Source organism: Leuciscus leuciscus, assembly GCF_965113295.1.
Source record: "Leuciscus leuciscus genome assembly, chromosome: 18".
Lineage (NCBI taxonomy): Eukaryota > Metazoa > Chordata > Actinopteri > Cypriniformes > Leuciscidae > Leuciscus > Leuciscus leuciscus.
Window position 1 is genome coordinate 5160624 of NC_138742.1, and position 16220 is coordinate 5176843.

The 16220-nt window shown below is 35.3% G+C and overlaps 1 protein-coding gene across 1 annotated transcript in view; it reads left to right on the top strand.

Annotated features, from left to right (window-relative positions):
- Positions 1-16220, top strand: part of ctnnbl1 (catenin, beta like 1) — a 54569-nt gene that overhangs the window by 16090 nt on the left and 22259 nt on the right. The window contains exons 9-12 of the mRNA XM_082145607.1: positions 1388-1446; positions 3861-4009; positions 6163-6344; positions 16108-16205. Coding sequence (XP_082001733.1) covers positions 1388-1446; positions 3861-4009; positions 6163-6344; positions 16108-16205 — 488 coding nt within the window. The remainder of the gene's footprint in view (positions 1-1387; positions 1447-3860; positions 4010-6162; positions 6345-16107; positions 16206-16220) is intronic.

Here is a 16220-nt window from a genome sequence, read left to right on the forward strand (position 1 = left end):
TGCGGTAGTTATAATCCTTTATTCCCTTTTTTAAGCATGTACATGTCATAAATCTTTAATGCTTTTGAGCACAGACTTAAGTTTGGTCTGTTTTTAAAAACGGCACTTGGAGGATTATTGCTGAAGTGAAAAATAACTAAAATTTAATTTTTTTTACTCTAAAACTGTGAAAATCAAAGCCATAAATCAATCTAAACAAGCTGTGCTCCAAATTTGAGGTTGATATCTAAAAAAAATTAGCTTTCAGTAAGATTTTGTTTGTGCGCAGTACCAAACATTTCCACTGGGTGAAATTAAATTTTTGACTGCGAACAGTGACTATTTTTTTCAGGGCTATTTAACCTTTTTGAATTGTCCATGATTATTTATTTTTTTGTGTGTGTGTTCACACGGCAAGTGAAGTAAAGATGAAGTAAAAAATTCAGAAAAATAACAAAATGTAAAACAATGCTGGTCAAAAATGACTCCACAGCACATAGAGTAAAATGATATATATTTACATTTTATTCACATCAACTCTCAATGATGACATCATTTATAAATGCTATAAAAGAAGTGTATGGCCAGTGCTGATATCTAAGAGCAGAGTCACTGATATATTGCTGATTTGACTCTATTTACTCTAACAATAACTGTGCACCCTCATTGAATTTAAAGTCTTATATGCAGTATATTTCTGCATATATTTAATGTTGATGTCAAGATAACAGATGTTTGGGGTTGAAATTCCAGCAAAAACAACTAATATTGTGATATATACCATTACTGTAATATTAATAGGGCCCTATGTTTTATGCAACGCAGAAAACGTAGACTGAATCCAGTCGTAAAATGTAATTTACTGTTTAACGTGGAATGTCACGGAATACGGCAAATTTGGGATGTTCTTCACAAAAACCCTCCAAAATAAAAGTTTGGTTTAACGTGAAGAAATTATGATAAATATTCTGTATATTACAGTACAATGTACTGAAAACCTGTTTGTTTGCAAAAAAAATAAAAGTAATTGTTTAATTTTCATTTGATTACATTTTAAAAGATTTATTAAATTCTTAAAGATGAAAGCAATGACATGCTTTTTGATTATTAAAATATAATTAAACTATTAAAACGAAATCTAGAAAAATTGAAACGAAAAACAAAATAAAACTAATTTCATAGTGCGCCCTCCGTTACTAATGGCTTCAAGCGAGCCTCAGTGAGCTGCTTCATTGTGTGTGTGTTGTATTCCTGTACAGTGGGGTTTATCACATTCACATCTCTCTCTGTCTTTTCTAAGGTTTATTAGCACACTGAACTAACATTCATCATCTTTTCTCTGTCTGTCTCGCACCACTCACTAATTTCTTCCCTCCCCCTTCTATCTCTCTTTCTCTCTCTCTCTCAGAAACGAGGGAGCTGTTGGGAGAAATGGATGGTATTGATGTACTACTGCAGCAGCTTTCAGTAAGTCTCACTCTCTCTCTCACTCTCTTCACACTCTCTCTCACTCTCTCACTCTCTACTCTCTCACTCACTCACTCTCTCTCTGTCTCTCTCTCTCTCTCTCTCTCTCTCTCTCTTTCTCTCTCTCTCTCTGTCTCTCTCTCTCTGTCTCTCTCTCTCTCTCTCTCTCTCTCTGTCTCTCTCTCTCTGTCTCATTCTCTCTCTCTCTCTCTCTCTCTCTCTCTCTCAGCTGCTGTCTGAAATCACAGTGTGAGACTCTTTAGAGATCATCATGACCCAGAATATACGGGCAGCTTCTTTCATTGTTCTCCAAACTGCTATTTTCTCATTTAACAATCTGTTCAAAATCTCTTTGATTGCGTTTTCATGTTGTTCAACATGACCATGCAAAATGTAATCGTTTACTTGCAAATAAAAATGTAAATGTGCATAAGATCCCACCGTCCCTTCAGAGCGTCTCCAAAACACGTGAACACACACACCTGACTGCTGCAGATTCATTTCACCGTTGATAGTGTTGACAATGACACGCATCATTTCGAGTCACAGATTACAGTAGTTATGGTGTGAATGCAGCAAAAGCTGGTTGTTTTGGTTCAGGAGAAACTGTATAAGTCGGCTGCTGTTCGTTTGCGCTGCTCTGTGACTGACGTCTGTCTAAAGCCCTATTCGGACGGGACTAGTGTAACATGGAGAGGAGGGGTAGAGTAATAATGACCAGAGCTTCTCAGTGATTTTAGTCCCGTCCGAATATGCATCTCAGTGATCATGACGGACAATGTCAGTAAAGATTACGCAGACTTTTACCTTCAGGAAACAGCGTAACACACACACACACATGAGGACAGGAGTGCCGGCGGTGTGTAAAATCGAGTTACTCTCACACTTCTGCTAGTTTTACTGAGATCTCTTATCCTGTGAGAACTGGCCATTAATATTACAGACGTCCTGTGGTAAAATTACACTCCATCGACCCTTGTGAAGCTGATCCCGTCCGAATAGAGCTTAACCGCATTCAGTGCTTGGACGAACATTTTATGGTCCTACACTTTTCCTTACATTTGATATATATATACAAATAAATATATTTAGACCACTTAACTTAGTGATTGCTATCAGGGTGTGAAGAGACTTTCAGTCAGATTAACAAACAGTTTCTGGAACAAATCGTTCCAAAACATTTCTTTAAACTAAAATCTATGTAATAAAATAAAATAGAGGGTATTCATTTTTTGTTGTTATTTTGGCCTGCCAAATAAGATAGTTTTTATTTGTTATCGTTTTTATGTATATATATATATATTAGGGCTGGGATAAACGATTATTTTTTAAACGATTAATCTAGCGATTATTTTTTCGATGCATCGATTAATCTAACGATTAATTTTTTCAGACCGATTCGATTTCGATTCGATTATCGATTATCTCCCCATTAATTGACTACTAACAATTTATACATGTTGATTTACATATCTGAATGAAAAAACATGAATTCCTTAACATTGCAATATGTTTATTGCTCTTAAAATGACAAAATAAAAGACTATACAAGTGCAAAGTAATGCATTCTTAGTCAGAGATAGCATTCAATAAAACCTTAAAGCCTTGAAAACACATAGCTTACTGAAACAAGCTTACTGAACACATAGGGCCTAGCTAGCTTACTGAAAAAAAGTTCTTTCAGATGAAAATAACAACAACTTGATGACTAGCATTCAATAAAAAAATAAAAAAGGTCACCCAAAATACTTGTTTAGAGCAACTGAAAGAATACAGTAACCAATGTAAACTTGAGGGCTTTAAGCTAATACAGAGAGTGCTTTTCCAACAAAAAAAATAAATAAAAATTAATAGTGGGAGCCAGCAGCCTGTCATGGAGAAAAAAAAAATCTCAGAATGCTCCACGTGAAACTTTGGTGTTTCGCCCTTTTTCTATCGTGTTTAATGATTTTGATTAATATGCACGAGGGAGAGAGAGAGCAAGCAGCGCTCGTGTTGTTTGAAGACTGTGAGTGCGCGCGCGCGGCCGGGGCTCTCTCTCGTACGCGCCCCAGCAGTCATTCTATTCTACATCACTCACCGATCAAATAAGGATTTGACAGCCGCCAAAAAAAAGATCAATGCAGAAAAACCCCTGGATTGGTTATATAACGTTGGACAGAATGTTGATCCGGCCATCGCGTATATTCAGCGCACATAAGGTAAACGTTTTGCAAACGTTTTTTGGAGAAATAAAAACAGGTCGACGAATCGATGCGCATATTTTGCGTCGACGTATTTTTTGCGTCGACGTCATCGATGACCTCGACGCGTTGTCCCAGCCCTAATATATATATATACTTATTTATTTTTAAAACATTGATGTCCCAGACATTTGTTTTGTGAGAATAATCATATTGATGTTCTCCTCACAGGTGTTTAAACGTCACAACCCAGCAACGCCGGAGGAACAGGAGATGATGGAAAACCTGTTTGACGCCCTGTGTTCCTGCCTCATGCTTCCGGCCAATCGGGATCGTTTCCTCAGGGGGGAGGGGCTTCAGCTCATGAACCTCATGCTCAGGTCCGTCTCTCCCTTAGTTTTCAGTATTCACCTCTCAGATGTACTTCTTATATCTTTTAAATTAGATTTTCTTTTATTATTAGTATTAGATTTTTTTCCCATATATTTGTTGAACATTACCGGAAAGGCATTAATAACTGAAAGATTATTAACAAGACTGAGGTTACATTCAATCATCACATCACAATAATTATTATTTAATTTAATTGTATTATTTTATATTTTATTTTCTCTCTCGCTCTCTCTTGCTCTCTCCCTCTCTCTCTCGCTCTCTCGCTCTCTCGCTCTCTCCCTCTCTCCCTCTCTCGCTCTCGCTCTCGCTCTCTCTCTCTCCTTCTCTCTCTCGCTCTCTCTCTCGCTCTCTCTCTCTCTCTCGCTCTCGCTCTCGCTCTCGCTCTCTCTCGCTCTCGCTCTCTCTCGCTCTCTCTCGCTCTCTCTCGCTCTCGCTCTCTCTCTCTCTCTCGCTCGCTCTCTCTCTCGCTCTCGCTCTCTCTCTCGCTCGCTCTCTCCCTCTCTCTCGCTCTCGCTCTCTCTCTCTCTCGCTCTCTCTCGCTCTCTCTCGCTCTCGCTCTCTCGCTCTCTCGCTCGCTCTCTCTCGCTCTCTCTCTCTCTCTCTCTCTCTCTCGCTCTCTCTCGCTCTCTCTCGCTCTCGCTCTCTCTCGCTCTCTCTCTCGCTCTCTCTCGCTCTCGCTCTCTCTCTCGCTCTCTCTCTCGCTCTCTCTCTCGCTCTCTCTCGCTCTCTCTCTCGCTCTCTCTCGCTCTCTCTCTTGCTCTCTCTCTCTTGCTCTCTCTCTCTCGCTCTCTCTCTCTCGCTCTCTCTCTCTCGCTCTCTCTCTCGCTCTCTCTCTCGCTCTCTCTCTCGCTCTCTCTCTCGCTCTCTCTCTCGCTCGCTCTCTTGCTCTCTCTCTCTCTGCCAGTCTGTGTTTCTCTTCTTCTTCTTCTTGACATCTGAAATATTTTCCCGCGGCGTTGATAAACTGTTGTTTGTCACTATGGGATGAAGGAAGTGGCAGTGTGACGGACAGCTACATTTCCCTTGAGCGAGGCCATGATAGTCGGCTTGTGTCTGTACAGAAACTGTTTCCAGCGTCTGACACGCTGCTTATGTCAGTTTCATGTTTTATATACACCAAGCAAATTTAGACAATTGTTCCTAGACTTTCGGAACAACCCGTGAATATGTAAAATGAAAGTGGACAAAGCCTTTGTGAATGAACATACGTTTTCTTTTTCTAAAACAAAAATAGAAATGAGTTCTTGAATGAAGTCCAATGTCTCTTGCTCTCAAGTTTGAGTTTAGTGAATTCTAAAAAATGTAATGCATTTTTTTTTCCCGCTGGTTAGGGTTATAGCCTACAATTTGAATTGTAGTAAAATTTATTTGCAAAATAAATAGTGAAAAACTTTTATCACTGCTTTTATTATATAAATATATATATTATTTAAAGTCTGTAATTATATATAATAAAAAAAAAAATCTGTATTATATAATTGTTTATTAGTTTGTAATAAAACTGGATGCAATATAATAGTTAAATACAATTTTGTAAACTTTAATGTTAGTTGCAATTAATCACGATAGATATAAATAATTTAGTGCTTAAAATCGATTACTCGCAATTAATATATATAATTTAATATCGTAATTAAATTAAATATTACTTAAATAATTTAAGTAATATTTGTATGCAACTTAATTTATTAAAAAAATGCTATTAGTTTATTTGTAATGTTTATGCAATACAATAATAAATTAATATATTATATTTGAAATCAATTATATTAAAAATTTTATACATACAGCACTTGTATAATTTTTTTGCAAACTATATTGTAAATAAACTAGTAAAATATGCATTTATTATATCATTATATTGCATTATTTAATTGTTTTTTTTATTGTATTAATTTATTTGGAAATGTATGCAAATGCACTTTTTTTTTTACCTGTTAATTTCTGCTCTGATTCCTAAAAATTGCACATTTTGTCCCTTAAATGACTTGTAAGTAGGTAATTACTTCTTGTTAGTAGTTTCTTTGTTAGTAGTTTAGCTAACTACTTAGTTTAGTTTGCAGTTCTTTGAGTATTTTTTAAATATTTCAATATTTCTGATCGTGTGTGTGTGTGTGTGTGTGTGTGTGTGTGTGTCCAGGGAGAAGAAGATGTCTCGGGTCAGTGCGCTGAAGGTCCTGGATTACGGGATGATCGGTCCAGAGGGTTCGGATAACTGTCACAAGTTCGTGGACATCCTGGGCCTCCGGACCATATTCCCTCTGTTCATGAAGACTCCCAAGAAGATGAAGAAAGTGGGAATATCGGACAAGGAGCATGAAGGTTTGTGGAAACCTTCAACACTCGAGGAGAAGTGTGCTGTTCTGCTGCTCTGTCTCGGTTGTAGTTCTGCTTCACTCCCTTTTTTAATCTTTTTCTCACCAGTTTTATTCTCTTTAAAATGGATTTAGTTTGGCGGAGTTGCTCAATTAGCGGGACAAACACACACACAGAGGCATTGTAATATGACGGCGAGTTCACACTAATATCTTTTTCCCAGCTATTATTTACACTTCATCCCGCGGTTTCTTCCACGGGGAGTAAACTCTGCGGCTACTGTTATTGTTTTGCCACGGCGTTACAAATAAGCTCCTCAGACGATTGTTAATAATTATTACAGAGAGAGCCTACATCTACTATAGTTCTGAGTGTGATTCTGCACACTAGAATAAGCTCTGATAGGGCGTTTCATGGATGTGTGAATGTGTAAGATGCGTGTCGAGGGTGTGGAAAGAGCCGAGTTTCAAAGCGAGCTGAAATGGACCATATTCAGGATAAATTACATATGTGATCCTGGACCACAAAACCAGTCACATGGGACAATTATTTAAAAATGAGATTAATACGTCATCTGAAAGCTGAATAAATAAGCTTTCCATTGATGTATGGTTTGTCAGGATACAACTATTGGTCGAGATACAACTATTGAACATCTGGAATATGAGGGTGCAAAAAAATCTAAACATTGTGAAAATCTCCTTTAAAGTTGTTCATTTATGTGTGCGATCGTTCTACATTCACTCACAAAAATACATGTTTTATATATTTATTACGTTAGGAAATTTACAAAATATCTTCATGAAACATGATCTTTACTTCACATCCTAACGATTTTTGGCATAAAAGAAAAATCGATCATTTTGACCCATACAATGTATTGTTGACTATTGCCACAAATAAACTGGTGCGACTCGTGACTGGTTTTGTGATCCAGGGTCACACAGTTAGTTTGAATGCTGACAGTGTATTTCAGAGTTTGTTGGAAAGTTTTACAGTTTGGCTGTAGTGGCCGGTTCGGCAATATAAGGACATACTGCCACATTATAGAAATATGTCTTAATACTCAGACGTCTTTGTGTACTGGTTTTGTTTAGATGGAGAATTAAATGTGTTGCCAAATTAATGAGAATTTTTTTTTTTTTTTTTTTTACACTGATAATAATCAGAAATTATTCTGTATATAACATGAAAAAAAAATACATACACACATATATATATATATATATACACACACACACACACACACACACACACACACACACACACACACACACACACGTATATATACAGCACTAAATTATTTATCCATCGCGATTAATCGCAACTAACATAAGTTTACAAAATGTTATATAACTATTATATTGCATACATTTTTATTACAAACTAATAAAATAAACAATTATATAATGCAGAAAAAAATTAAGAAATTATATATAATTACAGACTTTAAATAATATATATATTTATATAATAAAAGCGGTGATAAAGTTAAGTGTTTCACTATTTAGTTTGAAAATAAATTTTACTAAAATTCAAATTGTATAGCAAAAAAAATTTAATTCACTAAACTCAGACTTGAGAGCAAAAGACATTGGACTTCATTCAAGAAACACAAGCAGAACTAATTTCTATTTTTGTTTTAGAAAAAGAAAACGTATGTTCATTCACAAAGCCTTTGTCCACTTTCATTTTATATATTCACGGGTTGTTTTATAAATTTGCTCGGTGTATATAAAACATGAAACTGACATAATCAGCGTGTCAGACGGCATCAAATCATCATATTAGAATGATTTCTGGAGGATCATGTGACACTGAAGACTGGAGTAATGATGCTGAAAATTCAGCTTTGATCAGCTAAAGTATGTTAAAATAAAAATACATTATTTGAAATTGTAATAATATTTCACAATATCACTGTTTTTTCTGTATTTTTTATCAAATAAATGCAGGGCTTGATGAGCATAAGAGACTTCTTTCAAAATCATAAAAAATTTTAATATTTCCAAACTTTTGAGCGGTACTGTATGTGCAAAAATATATTTGCATAATTATGTTCTGGCTTAGCAAGTTTGTCCTCAACAGAAACTCTTTATCCTTGAAAGTGAAAACACTTGTGCACATTTTTATTTTCTTCGTAAATTGGTTTGTTTGTTGCTTTAGGAAACGTGATTGCATTATGACATGATCATGTGAAATATGGCTGTTGTGAGATTACGCCGCCATCAATCAGCCGTTAGCGTCTTAATCCCTGACGTTCGTTCAGAGACAAAAGGTGCTTATGGAGACAAAGCCGCATTAAACTGATGAATTAATTATCAGCTTTGACGACTGAGAGTTTGAGTAATTTAACAGCTAAGCTCTTACGGCCGATGGAGAAACTTCACACTGATCCCTGTGAAACTCCCTCTGAAACACATCCCACCCCATGACGAGGGACCGCGTGCTAGCATTAGCATTCGTAATTAGCTGATTACAAAACGCGCTTTCCATTTGCAAGCGGAGAAGAAAGGTTCACCGTGGAGAAATAATGTCTTCTCCCACAATGCATTGTGCGCCAACTCTTTTATTGACGGATAATGGTTTGAAAGAACAGCAAAAAAGTTTCATTAAAACTTCTTTAAAGCGTATTTACTGCGTCCTCCTTTTGTATGAGGAACTGAAATGGAGCGTCCGCAAGTAAACAATCCTTGACAGGCACAAAGAAAGCGAGACGGCGTTAATCTCCCACTGCGTTTTAGGCTCGCTTTCTCTTCTTCAGTCCAGTAATTACATGTCGTCGAGCTGAAAAGCAGAAGAATTGAGAAATTGTCAGGATGTGTTTTAGCTAATGATGTCATGACACGTCTGTCTCAGTCGCAGTGAACTTTGAACCCAGCAGCCAATTTAGACTTCTTTAATGCAGTTTGGCTGTTTTGTGTGTGTATGTGTGTGTGTGTGTGCACTCTAAAAAAAATGCTTGGTTGTTTTAACCCAACTTTGGGTCAAACATGGACAAACCCAGCCATTGGGTTACATTTTTACATTACATTTTTAACCCAACATTTGGGTTTGTCCATATTTGACCCAAAGTTGGGTTAAAACAACCCAGTATTTTTAGAGTGTGTGTGTTTGTTTCGTTTCTAACACATTATAATACATAGAAAATCACAAGTGTATTTATCTGTACTGATATTTATCGTTGAACCAGAGATTAAAATCGATGAACTGAAATGATTTCAGAACTGATTAATGCAAATTAATATCAGACTTTCCAACTACTTCTACTACTGAGTCCTTTACATCTGAACACTCTTATACTTGCAAGTTGCAAGTGTTGTTGAGACTCAGGGAGAACACTCTTTGATGAAGCTGAAGGTTTGGGGGTTCGTCCTGCCGGGGGGATGAAGGTCACGGTAGCGTCGCTCCAGGGTCGGGGAAATGAACATCCTCGGGACACAACAGAACAGAGTCGAGACGCCCCGACAGGGACTAATTCAACATCTGAAGTGGCAACTAGCTGAAATAATATTTAATATTTTATTTTATCTCACATAACTTTTTAACTAGTTTTACTGGATAATTCTGAATTGTACTATTATTTAGATTTATATTATATTTAAATTAAATTAAATTTAAATTTTTATGAACTAAATTTAAATTACATTTTTATTACTATTCTGAATTCGTTTTTTGTTTTCATTTTAATATTAAAGTTTTATGTTTTTCCATTTATGAGTTTTTTTTTAAATGTCTATATAGTTTTAGTTATTTAAGTACATTAAATTAAACTAAATGAATCAACTGAATTTTTTTTTTTTCAGTTAATGTTTATTTTATTCCAATCAACAAAACAGTTTTTTTATGGTTTTAGTCTTAGTTTGAGTTATCAACAATAACCCTGACTCTGCTTTCTTCATCCAAGTGTCAGTCGTTCTGTCTCTCTGATTATTTATTAGTCTTCATAGAGTAGTTTTAGACTGAATTGCTGGAGTGGTTTGTCTATTGCAGAGGATAATGATTCTTTAGAGAGATGTAAGACAACGATTGAGACAAACCCATTTGCTTTGACGTCTCAGTGGCGACTCAAAATTGGCCAAATGTGAACCGAACAAATGGCGGAGGGGAGAAGCAGCAGTTCATTTATTTCTAATGATTGTCTTTTAACTGCTTTTTAATCTCTACCGGACACGTGATAATTGCGGGAAGCGCTGGAATTGCTGTGCTAAATTGGATCAAAAGCGTTGGTGTAATTGCGCTGATCTCCAGAGCTCTGCTAATTCTCTCGTTTCAAATGAAACTTGGAATCGGATCATTGTTCTGCCGTTCTCAAAGGTTTCGCTAATGGATTCATTATTGAAAATTAGCTGTTCTTTTGGCTGCAGATTCGCATGTTGATAATGTGATAATCCGCTTTGTTTGAAGGGATTTTCTTGAACTGTAACAAAACACCTTTGTCTTCTCTCTGCATATTTTTCATTTGATTATTCAATTTCTGTAGTATTTCTTACTATATATTAAATAAAGCTAGCCTACTGTACCTGGAAATCTCTTTCGTCTCTTCAAGTAGTGTTTCATAAAATATGCAAATTGAAATAAATATGTGAGTAATATTTTGGGGGCAGTTTTGAAATCCCAGGTAAGAATTTAAAGGGATTTTTGATTCTTGTGGTTGCAAACCTGTATGACTTTCTATGAGTTTTTCAAGCTCCAAAAAGGAAAGAAAATAATGTTAAAGCACAGTGAACAGTCCTTGTGACTTGTTTCACATCTATTTTATATGACAAACACACTGACATTTCACTGAGTTTTCCCTTCTGCTGTTGCTCTCATATCAAACATCGCGTCACTGATTTGGTTTCCGTGTTTAATGTAAATTTTGCCAATGTGTCATTTTGTAATCCATTTAAGCTTTGTCTGAGAGTAATATCGTTAAATAAAGACTTAAGACTTGTAATCACACAAAGCGGTTGCATGACTTCCAATGTTTTGGAATATTTTATGAAAATGAATATTAATAAAAAAAAAATTGACTTTTTTTTTATATGCAACTTTTCATAAATATATATATATTTAATATTTTTAAATACATTTTGCTAAATTATTTTACACTTATTCTTTTTTAATTAATTTATTATTTTGTGTATAATTAATAAAAACACATTTATTAATTGAATACATTTTTGTATAAATTATTTCATTTATAAAAGTATTTTCAATTATTATAAAATTGAAAAAGAATTACAATTATATGTGTATATATAATATATTAATTATGTTAATTATATTAAAAAAAAATATTATTTTTAATTGTTTTTATTTGTAAATTAATTATTCATTACATTGTTTATAATTAATAAAAACACACATATTTATTAATTATACACCGTTTTATAAATTATTACATTTATAAAAGTTTTTCCAAATATGTTATATATTATTTTATTAAATGTATAAATAATTTATTAATTATATTATATTTTTATTCTTAATTTTTTTTAATATATAATTATATAGCTGCATTTTTATTTTATTTCTAAATTATTTGAATACATTATTTATTTATTTATTTATTATACGTATTTTTTTTTTTATGGATACTTATTCGAAATGATGCCTTATTACAAATGATAGAAAAATCACTTTACAGTGTATTCATTTTTATTAAATGAATTTTATTGTCTTTCATATTACATATCACACTATATTACAGGCTAAAAATGGTCAAATGACACTTTTCCCCATTCTTTGTATTTTCCTTTATCCTTGTTAGAGTAGAGTACAGTCCCGCCCCCTCCTGTAAGCCCCGCCTCCCTCACCTCCTGCCAGCCAATGGCCTTCCCCCCTGTTGCCACGACGACCTGGAGTGATGTAGTTTTGGTAGCCGAGTCTTCTTTCCTGTGTGTAATGATGACAAAAGCTTTCCCGAGGCAGAGCTGGGAGATAACACACTTATCTCAGACCTCTCTGCTCTCATCCGCTCCCTGTGGCGCTGTTCCTCGCCCCAGACACTTTATTCCTCCGCTAATAATGTTCACTTTTCTCCCGGTGGCCTCGAGTCGACATCCTCACAGTGCTGACCGGGCGTTTCTTCTCTCCGTCTGGTGATTAATGCGTCTCCTTCGTTCACCCGACGCATTAGAATGCATGTGTTGGTTAAGAGATGATGCTTAAACTCATTGGTATTCAGCGGTGATGAAGGCCAAGGCCAAATTAAATGGTTTTATCAAGGCCGTCTGATTATATGATGTGAGTGTTTGTGCAAGATGGTGTTTAAATATTGATTTTTAACCTGATGAAGGACTACTCTTATGAACGTGTTGTTTTAGAAGACGTTAAATGATTGAATTTTTTTGGTAAAGTATAACCTCTTCAAACACTCTTACAGTTTTCTTACGGTTTAGAAGTGTGTGGAAGTTTAAACAACGTAGAAGAGCGTAATCTGCCCTAATTAACCATAAATATGAAAAAAAAGAAGTAAAATCTCAATAAAAGTCAGATTGTGATCTATTATTCCCTGCTACATACACACACACACTCAGTTTTTCTTGTAATTCTTTGTTGATTTGCTTTTTGTTGTATTGTCGTTCTGTTTTTGTTTCTTCTTTCGTTATTTTCTCTCTCTTGGTGTTTTAGCGTCGCCTGTGTTCGCTGGTTTTTTCTTCGTTATTTAGTTTGCTAGTTATATATTTCGCTCTCGTTTGCTCTCCTTTTGTTTGTTTGTTCAGTTCACTTTCGTTTGCTCACGTTTGTTTTCATTAATTGTGTTTTGCAGTGAAAGAACTAACAAACAAAAAGCTGAAAAAAATAATAACATGATATATTTTTCCGTCACATGCATGAACAAACTCAACAAAAATTTTCGCATTTTCGCTTGTAATTCTGTGTTGATTCGTTTTTTTTTTTTTTAGCTTTGCAACTCAATTTGTTTTTGTTTGTTTTTTCTTCTCTTTTTTTGTTTTCTGTTTTTTCTTTAGTTATTTCATTCTTATTTGTTTTTTTCAGGGTTGGCTATGTTTGTTATTCATTTTTTTTTGCTAGTTTAATCTTTCACTTTTGTTCGATCTTTTTTGTTTTCATACATTGTTTTTTGCAGCGAAAGAACTAACAAAAAAACAATTCATTTCAATTATTCTGAGATGGGCTTTAAAGCAAATAATTTTTTGTCCATACAATGAAAGTCAATGGGGTCCAATGTTGTTGTCACTGACTTCAAAATAAATATATTTTTTGGTGTTCATCAGAAAGAAAGTCATGCAGGTTAACTTAAAATATAAAAAGTATAAACTAGTATAAAAAAAAAAAAGTAAAATGATGACAGAATGATCATATTTGAGAGAACAATCCCTTTAGCATGTTGACATTTCTTTCTTTTAGATGTGATATTTCTTGTGTGACGGACTCAGTCTGACTGTAAATTTAGCTTGTTGTTCCTTCTTGGAGGGAAACATGCCATCACATCTGAGTCTTGTTGTGTGTCGCTTCGCTCAGCTCTAATTCTTCTTCATTGGTGTGTTTTTATAGTCGACAGCAGCGTGCAATGACTTTCATGCACTTCACTCACGGTCATTAAAGCTTTTAGTGCAGCCTCGTATTTTCCATTTGCAGTAGTTATCTAAAGCAGTCACTGACTCGCTCGCCAATTTTTGTGCAATTTCTCCTTTTATCTCTAAGTAAATTACAACTTTTGACTCTGTGTTGATACTTACTATAAAATGGATTAAAAAAACAAGCAGTAAGACAAAAATAAGACATGTGTACCATATATTTCTGTTTGGGATGCACAATATATCGGCCACCATATCGGTATCGGCCGATAAATGCTCGTTTTCAATGTTATCGTTATTGACCCTATAGGGACATTTCTCCAATATATTAAAGCCGATTAATAATGTGTTATTTCCTTCAGCTGAGACGCTTCAGATGCAACTGTTTGCCATGATGGTTTTAAATGACTTGAAATATGATTGGAATCACTTAAAAAAAGAAAAGAAAATACTGTAAAGTACAACATAAGTCTGTCATATCGGCTACATAAAATTATAATTAGAACATCATAATTGTGTTCTTGGGATCTGGATCTTAATGGTGATACTTTTGTTTTTGTAATCAGGCTCTCAAAAATTATATAAAAACTTGGATTTAGATTTATCGGCCAATATATCGGTTATCGGCTTTCAAATATCGGTTATCGGTATCTACCAAAATGTTAATATCGGTGCATTCCTAATAAAAATCAATGAAGCTTAAAGCACCTGTACTTAATAACTGGTAGAGTTTCCATGTCTTCTGTAGCACTGATATACACTACACATTACCATTCATTATGATAAAAAAATAAGAAATTAATACTTTTGTTCAGCATTAAAGTTACAGTAAAGACATTTTTATAATGTTACAAAAGATTTCTATTTCAAAAACACTGTTCTTTTTGATATTCATAAAAACAAAATACTGAACACAATTTATAAAGGTTTCCACAAAAATATGAAGCTGCACAACTGTTTTTAACATTAATTATAAATTAATATATATTTCTTGAGCTTCAAATCATCATATTAGAGTGATTTCTGAAGGATCATGTGACACTGAAGACTGGAGTAATGATGCTGAACATTCAGCTTTGATCACAGGAATAAATTACACTTTACAATATATTCACATAGAAAACAGCTGTTTTAAATTGTAATAATATGTCACAATTTTTACTATATTTGATCAAATAAATGCACTCTAAAGCCCTATTCGGACGGGACTAGTGTAACATGGAGAGGAGGGGTAGAGTAATAATGACCAGAGCTTCTCTGTGATTTTAGTCCCGTCCGAATGTGCATCTCAGTGATCATGACGGACAATGTCAGTAAAGATTACGCAGACTTTTACCTTCAGTAAAAAGGTCTGGAAAAATTCCCTCAGGTGATACTGATCCCGCGCGAATTCACCCGCTGTAAATATATACGTCAATATTCCATCATTTCCTGTTTAAAAGTAGTTTTCCGCGGCTTTTCGAGTATGGAGACGCTTGATAAAGCATCAGTTGTGTTCTAGACGCTGGAACGAGTCTGTGGCAAAACTCAAGTGTTTCACACACACCATTCAGATCAGAGAGAAGATCGACAGCACTTGTTAGAGGAACGAAACATCTTTTAGCGTTAGATAAGAGCCTATTACCAACACAATCCAATCTGAAGTTCATTAATACATCGCTCGACCGGACATAAATATAGGTTATATGTGTTTGCGCACGTGATATCAGGAAGCAGCGTAACACACACATGACGACAGGAGTGCCGGCGGTGTGTAAATCGAGTTACTCTCACACTTCTGCTAGTTTTACTGAGATCTCTTATCCTGTGAGAACTGGCCATTAATATTACAGACGTCCTGTGGTAAAATTACACTCCATCGACCCTTGTGAAGCTGATCCCGTCCGAATAGACCTTTAGTGAGCAGAAGAGACTCCTTTCAAAAACACACACACACTCACAACAATCATACCGACCCCATACGTCTGAACGGTAGTGTATAGAAGCAACTCAACGTGAACTCTTCTCTCTTCTCGAGTCAACTTTACTGTCGTTTCTGCTCCACTTTTGATCACAAGCGAAAGACGGCTACAAGAGGAGAACGAGGACGTGTAATCTGTGTTCTCAGTCTAGAAAAGCACATTGGCCTTTCACGGGTGTCACCTCCCACTCATTGCTCTGTGTTTTCCCTTTCTTTAGTGTGTGTGGATGACAGGAGTGTGTTTAAATGAGGACACTAACGCCTTGTTTTCTTCTCCCAGAGCATGTGTGTTCCATCATCGCCTCCATGCTGAGGAACCTCAAAGGCCAGCAGAGAAGTCGTCTCCTCAGCAAGTTCACAGAGAACGACTGCGAGAAGGTAAAAATAAGACAG